Source organism: Parambassis ranga, chromosome 22, assembly GCF_900634625.1.
Source record: "Parambassis ranga chromosome 22, fParRan2.1, whole genome shotgun sequence".
Classification (NCBI taxonomy): Eukaryota; Metazoa; Chordata; class Actinopteri; family Ambassidae; genus Parambassis; species Parambassis ranga.
In genome coordinates this window covers 8854330-8867398 of record NC_041042.1, presented here as the reverse complement: position 1 = coordinate 8867398, position 13069 = coordinate 8854330, and the positions used below count along the sequence as shown (strand labels likewise).

Sequence of the window (13069 nt, the reverse complement as noted above, 5' to 3'; positions counted from 1 at the left end):
TTCAGACGTGCACACATAAGCCTTTGGATGGGTAGCTATTCATTTGAAAAAGGGGGCTATGGGGGTAATTAGGAATAGTTTGAGGTTCGGCGATGACATAAGACAAAGATTTCTATCTTTAGAGGAGCTGTGGCGGTCACACATTTCTGTACATTCACAAATTACAGGGCAAGCTTTGGCCCTCAACCCACCGAATGCATTCCTTCCGAAAAGTGTCTGCTCGAATTTCAGCCGGGGGTTTCTGCTCAGTGGAAATCTGAGTGTTCTGAATGGACGACTTCTATGAAATGGAGTTTTATTCCTCTCGGATTAAATTAGCTCTACTTTGGGGCTTGGGGTATTTTTTTGTATGAATGATGAATTCTGTGGTGGCTGTGGAACGCAGAGCTTGTTTATCCTTCCCTCCTTTTTTTCTCTTTTTTTGAAATGTAGCTTGGTATGAAATAGACTTTTTCTGCTTGATATGACAAGAGTGTCTGTGATTAGACTTCTAAGCATGATGTAAGTCACCAAAGCCATTTGTGCCAGTCCCCCTCAAAGCCAAATCATATTCTAGCGTCAGAGTGTTTATATACACAAGTGTATGGAGAAACTTTTAAACAACAGTGAGTGGGTACAGACTGTTTGGGTTTCGGGCTCTCGCTGCTCTGATGGCTGATTCTCTCTCAAATTTTGATTACATAATGTGTCAGCACATCACAATTGGCGGTCACTTTTGTCCATTTTGATGTTCAGACGAGAAAATAGGAAACACATTGAACAATTTTGATCGTATAAATTTGTATGTTACTTTTTATCCACAGAGGTCGTCTGTGTTGGTTTTAATGAGGTCTGGAATGCATTTGTGTACTTAAACTTTGTTTTAGCTCGTAATGGCTCTTAAATTCTGTATTTTCATTTTAATTTCTTTAGTTTTCTTCAGTAGTTTGTCTCCTTGTAGCTTGTTTTATGCATCCAGTAACTTATAAAAGTGTCAGGCCCCAATTTCAGATCCTTGAAGGCGTTTAGAGTGTATTTTCTCTTGACGATGATGAAGAGGATGGTGACATTGCCAAACCCAGCAGCTAATTACTATGTAAGCGTGATGAGCCGGGACGCGGCAGTCACCAGAGGAGACAATGAGCGCATTCATCTCATGCATCTTTAATACTCTGCTAACATTTTATAAAAGGTGCAGAGCGGAGCCAAGGGCTTATTAAAGCCTTCAGTTGAGCAACATAATGGCTGCTGGGGGACAACTGACTGTGATTTGATTTCTGTCTGCTGAATGTGAGTGGACTACTTAAAGACTGCACTTAAACATGTACTCGTCTCTATGATGTTGATGTTTCTTAGTCTAACGATGGAAAAAAAAACTTTACTCAGGTGCTGATTGAATAAATATTAATGATCTTTACTGAGTATTTCTTGTTTTGACTTGTTGGATGTAGCTAGTTACTGTTCAGATTCAGATTTTACAAAAAAAACATACATAACTCACCATTACAAATGAAACCAGCTGGGTCTCAGGCTTTTTGTCTATGATATCAGATGTCCACTTTTAAATGAGAAGGTTGTTGCAGATTGGAGAACTTTACCCTGGAAGTTATATTTTTTAACTCTAACCAAGTAGTTTTGGTGCCTAAAAGTAACTGGTAATGAGGAAGATGCTAATGTTTCACTTTAACTTGTGATACAGTATATTTACAATGAAATAATGGTGCTCTAATGTGTCTGAGTAATAACAGTCCAACACCTGTGAGGACTCATATCTTGCCTGTAAAGGTCATGAAAAGCCAGTGAAACACTTTGCTTTTTGCTGTGATCAGGGGGTTGAACGTGGTAAGGCGACCCCCTCCCTGCTCTGTCAGTGGCAGTTCAATGGCACTCACCACACCCGCAGCAGGCAGGGGGGGAGTTCGCCGTAAACCTCGGTGTCACGGTCGCTCCGCCCTCACATCATCCGTCGGGTACACTCACCCAACGATGACAGTCAGCAGGCTGTGATGTGGTTTGCAGGCCTGTTTATTCTTTGGAAACCCACTAAAAGTAGCATTGGATGGTAAGCTCACCAAAAGGCCCCAGTGCTATTATAGGAGCGCTTTGGGTTGAGTTTTGATCTGGTGGGTTTGTAAATAGGGCCCTGCCTTGCTGCGGGGCACCACTTTTTGGGATATATTGTTTAGTGTGACCTGAAGGAAGCTTTTTGATATTCAGGGTGATTTGTAACCTGGAACAAAATGTAAAGTCCAACATTGATCTGACTTGTGGCATTTATGCTTGTATACTCCTTCAGAATGACTGTTTGCTTTTCCTAATGCTGATGATGATGGACAAAGGCCTACAAAATGTACTCTATACTCCTTTTTTCCTTTTTACTGAAGGACAGATTGTATTTTTTTTCTTCCTTTTATTTACCTCTCAAAGTCAGTATAACTTTTAAATCTAAATGAGTCCCATAAATACGTCAACTCCCCCCATTTTTTTCAGTTGTGGTTTTTAGTGTGAGCTATAATCATTTCTCATCTTTCTTTGTCTTTGTGTCTCTGTCTATTTGTGTGTAACGACACACAAAAAATCCACATGCACACACAAATGTGGAGTGTTTCTCCTTTTCTGGCGAGAGCTTCTGATGCAAGGACGGCAATCTGTAATCTGTAGTAATTGCATGTTGCAGAAAAACATTTTTCCGCTGTGGTAATCGCTGCAATATGTGCAGTTGCGTTGCCAAAGTGACAGCACCCCCACCCCCCCACAGACACACACACACATACACACACTATCCTGACTCACTCTGCCTTGCTAAACGTGTCCTGCTAAAATCTTGCAGACTTGCTTGCTCCTTGGGCTAACTGAGGGACAGACAAACGGAGAGATGAGCAGTTGCACTACTGCAACAATCTAGTGACTAGTAAACACACACACACACACACTAATGAATGCACCTGTGGCACTGTCTTGCTGCATTTACCTTCTGCAAAAGATTTACAGTTCCTGCCAGTGACAGTTTAACTGCCACGCAGCCCCTGTGCCAGATCCCTGCCAGAGCCCAGCTGCCACACACAGATCAGTAGACCAATCTTTCACCGGAGCCACATCACTTCACTCTCCCCTCTCCTTTTTTTTAACAGCCATCTCACAAGCAGGTGATGACATCAACCTGAGGCTCAGTCTAATCCCCCTCTTGTCTTGGAGAATTGAATCACTGGGAGTTCCTCCTGATTAGTGGAAGTTGCGCTCCCACATTAAATGCAGGGAGTGTAGTGACGGTCTGTGGCTGAACCATTGATGCATATTTATCAAACCATCATCTGCTATTTCATCACTCTGACACCAGCTTTCACTCCACTCTGTCAGACTGTGGCGCAGGTTTATGAGGTCATCACCACTGTGAGACTGAGGGCAAACTATGGTACAGCTCCTTTTACTCACCACCTCAGCAAATCCTCTCTCTCTATTTCTCTCTCACACACTCTCTCTCTCTCTCTCTCTGCGCCGCACATTCATGATATCACTACCCACTGCGTCATCACCCCTTTGCCCAAACGACCACCAAAATATGTTAGCCCGTTGGGTTGTGTAACCACACACACCTACTAGAAGGACAAGTAATGCTCAGAGACATTTATAGATACACAGCACAGACACCAAGATTGCAACCAGACTGTGTGTGCAAACCTTTTTCTCTCTGGGCTGCTACTCTGACTGCTGAAGCCATCCAACCTCCCAGCAGTTGAACTTCCCTGTGTCTCTAATGGAGCCTCTCTGTCAGATCAAACAGCTCCCACTGACGAGGAGAGGAGACAGATCGCAGCGCTGGAAGCCGTTCAGTCTGACAGCCCGAACACGTTTGACTGGCAACGCAGCCTGCGTCTACTCTTCCATCGCTAGAGATCCCACACAAATATAGTAGCGCCACCAGAGAGGGGGGGTGAGGAGCAGGGGAGGGGGTAAAGGAGCCCGAGCCTGTCAGCTCAGAAAATAAGTTGTGAGGCGTCCCTCTCACACAAAGGCAAAGCCCCACAGCTCAGTCTTTACTCAAAATGAAATCGCATGTGAGCCGAATATTAGGAAGTGCGCATGGCTTCCAGCAACCACCAAGCCATTATAGCAGAGCTGTAAACCACATTTTCACCAGCAGACAATGCCTCTTTGTGCATGTTGTGTGGCTGTCCCCACTCGATGAAACTCAAAGTGAAGCCCTGCATGTTTAAAAGCTTCACAGATTAGTATGAAGAGTGGGAATATTGATGAGGAGGAAGTGTGACTTTTAAAATCTGGTTAATTAGTGGCAGTCCTGTCAGGAGGCGCAAGCAGGACAGTCTGCCCTCGTTTAGCCCCATGGCGAGGGAGAACTTTGATGTGGTTGCACATGGAATTCTGTTGTTCATTCCTCTCTGCAACAAAAGCCACATGTTTTTACTTTTTTGAGACTAGGTCCCTGTTACTTTGAACTGCGAAGGAACACAGTAAGGTATGTAACGTATGACATGAATGGTATGAATGCTAACTAGCAAAATGCAAGTCAGAGCTTTGCCAACATGGGTTTGAGCCAAATATGTGTTGTTCTTAGCTGCATTGTGCATTCAAATAGTTTTAGGTAGCAAATCTCCTTGCAGTGCTCTCTGTGCATGTTTGACACCACTGTGCACGTACACACATTCAAGCACAGAATCATCAACACACACAAACACACACGTTTCCAACTATTGTCATCTACATTTGTCCCTCTCCTTTCATTCCTGTTAGGGCGCTCTTTCAGCAGGGTCATTCCAGGTTCTGTCACACTCATTCAAGTGCAAATAGGCTTCAAAGAGCCTCCAAATATTGAATTTGCATTTATTTCCTTCAGCCTCCCAAGTACCATCTGACTCACAGCAGAATTCAACCAGATTGAAGCAGGAACCCTGCACTGGTTTCCTGACGAGTGTCCATGCCACTTTCCTCTGCAGACGTGAGACAACTCTTGGAAAGTACTCGTCTGGCCCTCTGAGCTTTTCATCGTTAGGAAACAAGGGTGTGGTGGCTCTCAGCCTGCAAGCCAAGGAGCTCTGAAAAGCACTTAGACACATAATATTGTCATCCTTCATAAATCTAATCTTTTGCACAGTAAGTGATTTTTTTTGTCAATCATTACAATTGATTACAAATTAAATCAAAGGAAAATGAATCCTCTCCAAATGTCACTCAGGCGTTCTGCAGTGACTACAGAAAGTCACTGTCGTGCATGCAGCTCTGTGTTGTTTTTGGGCTTGATTCCCAGTTGTAGATTAAGCAAACCTAATTGGAGGCTAAAAGTTATTTTCAATGGAGTCCCTCCATTCAAATCATTTCTCCAGTCAAGGATTTGACTTAATTGGCGTCCGGGAAACCACCCGTGTGTCCGAAGGTGCCTGAATGTTTCCTCTCATCATCTCCATCACTAATCAGCAGTGGCATTGCCTGTGTACAGTTAGCACCCTAGCCACGTGGAGCTTGCATAGTAAGGCAGAACTTTCCCTCCTTTGACTCAGAGCCTGAGGCGTCTATTGAGGCTTTGCTGTAACTGCACTCTAATCCTGTGATTGCTGTGTTTAGACCCCGCTTGTCGCTGCTCCACGTCAAGGCAGCCACAGCTAACGACGAGCTAATGACACAACGATGACAAGGAGCATTTGTAAACCCAATCAGTAGCCTTGAGTCTGGCTGCCTGGTGATTAGGTTAATCAAACTCTATACTGACTGAATGACTGGCTCCCTGTCTGCCTCTTATGTCATCACGCTGATTAAAGGGGAAAAGTTGTGTTCAAGTCTGTCAGGCCCTTCTGACACAAACGTCTTTCTGCCAGGTTGGCAGTGTTAGCACGGCAGGCTGTCACACCATAAAGTGCAGAGCTGACAGACTCCGGTTTCACTGAGGACAAATGCTCATTTTAATATGACAAACAGAACAGCTATAAAATCCAAAATACTAATAGGGACATGTTAGTGAGTTGCTTTTTAAGACCTTTTAAAACACGGTTGTATCTTCACACAGGAGTGACCACAGTGCACGGTAGTCAAATATTTTTTAAGCACAAGACAAGCTGAAGAAAGCAGTGGCTTCTCAGTGAAGCCCTCTGCTGTTTAGTCACTATGTGGGTAATTCCGCTGGACTAAGGCATCAGGAGACCATATGTTAGCCCTGACCAGCTATTATAGTGAGGTCAGACAGCATTTAGATGGGGAAAACGTCACAGTCATCATGTTGACATGCACTGCTCCTCTCTGACTCAGCATGGGGAAAACTCAGGCTGTGTGTGTGTGTGTGACTTCTGTCTGTCTGTCTGTCTGTCTGCGCAGCCTATACGTGCTGCCATGTGTTTCGTGTACGCCATAAAGTTCCTGTTGCGTCTGTGCATGTGACGGCTGCGTCTAAGAACGTGAGAACAGTCTTTGCTATACAGACGGCGTGGCCTCACAGCAGAACAGACTATGGAGAAAGAAATGGAGGGGCCACTTCTGCTGCACAGCTGAGGGGGGAATCCCTGGCACAGTGTTTCCTCCTGAGCCAATACAGAAGTGAGCAGCTGCAAAGAAAAGGCTCACTAAAGTTTACTTAAGGGCAAAATCTGCTGCAGTATTATGATATTAGAGACTGCTGTTGATTCCACATGGAGTTTTGTGATGTTAGAATAAATATAAGGCACAATTAGAAAAAGGAAATATGGTCAACAATTGAGCACAAGAGAAGAATTTAACTGCGCAGTCAAACATTGTAGTTTTTGGCACCTTTTTTACTTTACTTTAGTTTTAACTTAACTAATAGGTGTTCAAGCTATGCTAACTGGTTAGCTGGTGTTTCAGGATTACCTGCAGAGTGGTACCAGTCCTCCTTTCACTCATCTTTTAGCCATAATGTAATCAATGATGAAAAATCTTCCTTTTTGCAGCGGAGCAGAAAAGCACAATTAGGTAGCCCATTATTGATGCAGTTAGCACTGTCAGTTATTAGTTACCCCCCAATGAGAAAACTAAAATTCCATTTTTGAAATGGTGCCTCGACAAAAATCAATTCCCTGTGGTTAAAGTTATGTTTGAGGGCAGGAAAAAAGACAGGCCAAAAAACATGTTTTATTGCAGCAAAGACAATTAGCTGTATGTAAACAACTTTCAACAAAAAAAAATTCTGGGAAAATAGAGAATCAGAAAACATTTAGCCTGCAGCCTCTCACATCCTATCATTATCTGCATTTTTCCTCCACCGTAATTAAGTTTTTCTTTATTGCGCTTATGGGAAGAAGGATGGGCTATAAGGATGTTTTGAGCATGATTAAAGTTGCTCATAATGAAGTGAAGATTCAGTCTTGAAAGCAGGATTTCTTCTGTGAAAAACATTCCTCTTAATCCCTTTGATGGTGACAGAATGAGTTCCTCTGGGCCTCAGATCTGCTAAACTCTCACACATGATAAAGTAAAACCCGACGTTGCCGTTTTCCATCTCATTTAAAAAAAAGAATAAGTTAGAGAGTGCTGATATGTTTCTGAACATGTGGGATCTCCATAAGTTTGAGTCATTTTATGTGCTTCAGACCAGACCCATGCCCGCCCATTAAAGTAATTTGTGGGTTAGAATGCAACTGTAATGTTAAAAACAAAAGTGCACAGCAATCGGCGTTGTGCTTAGTCACAGGGCAGATTTTTGCTTTTCTCCAGCAGAAGGGATGTTGTTTAACGATACAGGGAGGGGTCTAAACAATAAGTCCTCTTCATCTGAGTCAGGCTCGGGTCACAGCTCTCTAATTCTGGTTAGAGAAAACAAACTAAACCTGTCATGAAACAAATGCTTATTTCAGGTTTTACTTCAAATTCTTCGTCTTATTTCCGTACACTAGCAAAATTGCTGCATAAACTGAAGTTAATAATACATAAATTAGCTTACAGTGATACATCTGTTTTTTTTTCTGAAATCCCAGCCTTACCATGTAATAAGCTGTGGGGCCGGCCTGTGGCTTAGGGCGTAGGTTTAAAGCGAAATTAAGAATTAGAAAATTGCAAAAAGGGCTTCTGCTTAATTTAGTTGTGCACCATACAGGACGTATGAGATCATGAAAAGTCTAATAACTGTGATGTGAGTTCAATCATTTTAACGTAAGGGTTTATATGAAATATTATCAGCTCGTAAGTGAAGCAAATTAACCATACAGAAGTGACTCATAGAAACTGAAGGGCCTCATCCGGTATGGGCATTACTCTTTAGAAATCAAGAATTTTATATTGTGATCATTTCCACCTCGTTACCCAATTATACAAGCATTTTCAAAGTCTGCATACTTTTACTTCCAACTTCCATTTGAGGAAGCAGGTCTAGACATTATAAACCATCCTATCAGGACTTTTTCTTCTGTGCCTCGTACCAATTATTTTTAACCACCGCTCTTTAATTTTCATGTAAGACTATAGGACATCTTCAGTCTTTTTTTTGTTTCATCTGAGAGTGACCTCAGATTGAATGTGCTCGGCATACGTGCTCTGAGTTCACTGTTCTCACAGCTGCCATGGATGATCACATCACAGAGTTTAACATTCAGACTAACTCTGGATGAACTGCAGGCTGAGACGCCGAGCAGCGTATCCTTCCTGCCTGCTTGGCGCGACACCAGCCTCAGATCACATCCACTCCTCGCTGGATGCCGCTTCAGAGTCCACGCACCTCCAGTTTATTTTCCAAGAGAGTTACAGAAACATGCGCCACCTCTCCCCTTTCCAGGAATGTTTGTTGAAATAAGTTGCTCAACCTTTCAGACGTCTTTTAAGTCAGAGAAACCTTCACAACATAAATCCATATTATCAGATTGGCTGTTAAGAAGTTGGCCCCTGTGGTTGCTCGCCAACCACCAGAAAATTGTATTTACTGCTACAACTTAGCACAACTTTAACCTTGACCAGTGCAGAGCTGAGCATGTTTTGAGCCAAAAAGTGTGCAGAGGGGTGGAGGCAGGTTTAGGATTAGCCGACCACATAATCAGCACACCCCTCTGCATGCTCTACCTGGAACCCATCTTACTGGCAACCCCTGAAAGTGTTCCCCATAAAGTTGTGTTGACAGACGGTGAAAGCGGCGAGACGGACCAAAAAGTAAATAAGTACCTCCAAAAAAACGTTTACATCCCTAATCAAGTCCAGAGCGTTTGGTCTGTCCAATATGCCTTCAGAGTTTTATAAATAGATATTATACTGGGCTAAATTAAAGACAGGATTTCACTGCTGTGTGGCTGTCATGCGTTTTCTATTATTTGCTTTCACTTTAAAATATTGAAACTCTTAATATCTGGTTACAGATTTCAGCCCGCTCAGCCAGTCTTCATGTTTTGGCGTCACTCGGGGGGCCTCACACTCAGCTGGATTTTGAATGGCTTCCAATCAAGCATGTTAATTTTAAGAGAGCAGAAAAAAATCGTCACCATATGAATTGGTTATTAATACATTCAGCAGTGGCCGGCCATGTGCTCTGTTGAATTTATAGCTTTTTTTTCTTTTTTGAGCTACTGTAAAAGCGCCTTTTTTTTATTTGTCAGGAGGTTGACATTCATTTTGAAAGTGTCTCTCTCTCACACTGTGCATGTGTCTCTCAGGCTTCCCCCTCCCCTCCCTAACACTTGTAGAACAAACCAGACCACCTCCCAGAATCCTCCAGAATAACCTTGCTACAACTGTGGTGAGGCAGGGCGCATTTCTCACACACAAGCCCTCACTTCCATTCATGCAGTGCAATAAGCCAAACATATAAAACCATTCCCACCCTAATAAACCGAGGCCTTTTTCTCTGCCACAAAGGGAGCTGGCTCCCAACAGCGTAACACTCAACAAAAAAATACACACACACACAAAAACAGCCTGCAGGGAACACAGCGGTCCTTCCAAGCAGAGGGAAATGTGGTGACAGAAGCTGAGCCAACAATATGAGCCACCACAGGCCCAATCACAGCTGCTTTAACCAGGTACCCCACCTGATGCAAATGCTGCCAATGCATAAGGATCGTAAACGTCAGTAAAGTTTATATAATTCTGCCTCACATGAGGAAAGTCCGGCTGCTTTTTTTGGAGTCTGCTGCTCTTTAAAAAGTGTAAAGCCTTCTCAAAAACGCTGCTTTCTGATTAAATTGTGGTGCTGCTGTGTGAGGGTTAGCAGGTGTAGCCTCATTGTGGTTATTATCAGTGAACTACAGCAGTTAGTTGTGAGTCTGCATCAGATTAACGCCTTGTTGACGCAAAGCTCCACATCTCTGTTTCTTTTTCTTTCACAACATATGAGATGTCAGGCCCTTAGCATTTTTTAAACTTGACTTAAACACCATGAGAACACAACACTATCTGTTCCCTTTGTGTCTTGGTGTGCATGTGTCATATGTTTTATGTGTGTGTGTGTCTGTGTGTGTCTCCCTGAGCTTTAGCGAAGGGCTGAGGTTTCTGAGGTGAGGCATCCTCTCGCTTCTCACGCGAAGTGCATCTGATGTTGCACATCACATGCTGACATGTCTGCACTGTGAGATAGGTTGAAATATAAGAGAATATAGCGCCTAAAGACTGAAAGTCTTTAGCTTACGCTGATATATTTGTGATAGTGTTGATGCCTATTTTTTTTTCAAAGGCTGCATGAATTGAAATGTTAAAGATAGAAATCATTTTCAGTGACTGTGTTTGCTCAAATGAGTATTTCCTGACTTCTGAAGAGTTGAATACAGTTTTTCCATAAGCCTCATGTCGCACTGTGTTAAAGTCAGAGCTCAGGGAAGCCAGACATTCAACAGTCTCCCTGATTTTCTTTAACCGTTCCTCCTTAATTTCAGTTTGATTTAAGTCTAAAAAAAAAAGGACAACCTTGGCCAAATTGCTCTGCCTGTGTAATGCAAGTTGTTAAACTAACCACTGCGGTATTTTGCTTACATGAGGTAGTCCCAATTTGAAATGCTTTAAGTTTGAACTGCAGGATTTAATGACTCTTGGCCTTTGTTCTCCTGCAGTTCTGTTTCAGTCTCCTGACAGAGCGAATTGTAAAAGGATATTGCATATTCACTAATGATTTCCAATGGATGATTACAGTTTTAAATCCTCCTCTCTTGACCCACTGTCTCTTGTCTCGCTGCACTGAAAAGGGTTCAAAATTAAAATCAGGATCATTGAAAGCACATTATTTTAGAGGCTAACACAGCCTGAAAGACGGCATCCATGAAACCTGAAGTTGGTGACACACTGATCTATAAACAGCAGGGAGATAAAGGGCTGCAGATCCAGCGGTTATAGAGGAGAAAAGGGGGGGCCTGAGTCTTGTCATGAGGAAACTATAAATGCCTGAAAGTCTGTAGAAGCTGTGAGAACACTGGAACATCATCTCCTGTCGCTGCGGTTCCACTGAGGATATCAGAGGATTGTTTTCATGTGAGACCCAGATGTACTGAGTTTGTCTGACTGTATGTGTGAGGCTCCAGAGATTTTAAGATATACTCTGCAAACAATTACAAACTGGTAGTGCTTCTCCTGTGGCTGTCTCTAATTAACACTGCGACAAGGCCTTAATTGGGAAAGGGGAAAGGGTTTTTTTTCTGCTGCCTTTCAGTGGCTGCCTCAGTGGTTGTGTGAGGAACAACTTCAGTTTAAATGTTTGTCATCACTTACAGGAATAAACTCAACACATTTTCCTATTAAAATCAGATCATTTTCTGTCTTCTCAAAGAGTATCATGTAAAAGCTGATTGGAATTGCCATGGCAACAAATGGCTTCTTCACTGAGGCTATAGCATCACCAACTATAGTGCACTCACCTCACCACACAGACCAAAAGTACCTCCTGAAAGTAATACTAATATGTTTTTTTTCCTTTGCTCTTTTATTGTATTGCTGTGTTCCAGTAAAGGGCCCAGTCACATGGAGCCTCTGAGCTCGTATTCTCACAGAGAGAGCGCCGTGTTTCACTTGATAATGAATGTCTGTGGTGAGAATCCCATTATGGCGCTACTCCATCAAGTCAACAGAAAACACAGGAGCAGAGAGGCAAAGGCCTTTATGGGCCATATCAGTCAACTAGATGAGGGCTACTGTGCTAATCCGTTCCTCCTTTGTGAATCTATCTGAGCACACGTATGTGGACAAGAAGAGTAATGCATTTATGCACCACGAAGCATCCAGCCATCACATTTCAACAAGTTAAAGTCAGTGCTTTTGTTGACAAAGCTATACATTCAAAACAACTGGACAGGGGAGGGAACAGGGATAAGGTGGGGAAGGAGAAGGGGGTGAGTGGGGTGGAGAGGGGAGGATCAGGACTTACCTCTTAGTAGACTGCTGCTGTAGTTGGAGAAGGAGTCAAAGATGCTATTGGATGCCATGACAGGGAAGCCACAAGGGTGCGGAGCCCTCGCTGCAGGCAGTCTCCTCCGACCTCAAGAGGGAAAAAGGCACACAAATGACCATAGATAGAAAAGAGAGAGAAGCAAGGGGAGCACAAAACTCCTGGAGCTCAGAGTCTGTTTGCAACCAAGAATCTAGGGTTTGTGACTACCACAGGAATCCTAAGCCACAAGCTTGCAGAGAGAGCAGCAGCATGTGCTAGCAGCAGCACCAAAAGACGTTTCAGAGAGAAGTGTAGAGAAGAACAGACGACAGTTGACAGAGAAGCAGTTTAAAGAAAGACAACAACAGCATTTGTGTCTCCAGGTGTGGAGGTGGACTCACCAGGGCTGGAGATGAGAGGGGGCCCACCTAACGGAGCCCGGGGTGACAGGGAGGGCTGGGCTTGTGGTGCTCAGTCACGCAGCAGGCCGAGGGTCTGAGGTTAGCCAGCTATCGTGATAGCGTGGTCTGTCTATTTCTTTCTCTTCCACGGTGGTGGTGGCCTGACTGGAGCGTCAGTGCTAGTAAAAGGCTAAAAGCCACAGTCTATCTGCATCCTCCTCGCCATCCTCCACACAGAGACACACACTCCCCTCCGTGAGTGGTGGAGCCCACGTCACATGTCACGTGAGGTCACCGGGCCTCTCCCTCCCACCCTCCCCTCCTTCTTCTCCTATCGTCTTTGCCTTTTCTCTGGTTTCTCTGTTTCGGGTTGTACTTTCCATGCTTCTTCTTCTTCTTC

The 13069-nt window shown here is 43.6% G+C and overlaps 1 protein-coding gene across 2 annotated transcripts in view; it reads right to left on the bottom strand.

Moving 5' to 3' along the window:
* runx3 (RUNX family transcription factor 3) overlaps nt 1-12867 on the bottom strand; it is a 43522-nt gene extending 30655 nt beyond the window's left edge. Inside the window, exons 1-2 of one of the 2 annotated variants that reach the window (XM_028395257.1) lie at nt 12670-12867; nt 12266-12376 (exon numbers count right to left, since the gene is read on the bottom strand). In XM_028395257.1, coding sequence (XP_028251058.1) covers nt 12266-12323 — 58 coding nt within the window. In that variant the 5' untranslated portion in view covers nt 12324-12376; nt 12670-12867. The remainder of the gene's footprint in view (nt 1-12265; nt 12377-12669) is intronic. The other variant, XM_028395256.1, reaches the window with a different exon arrangement.
* Between the last annotated feature and the right edge of the window lie 202 nt (nt 12868-13069).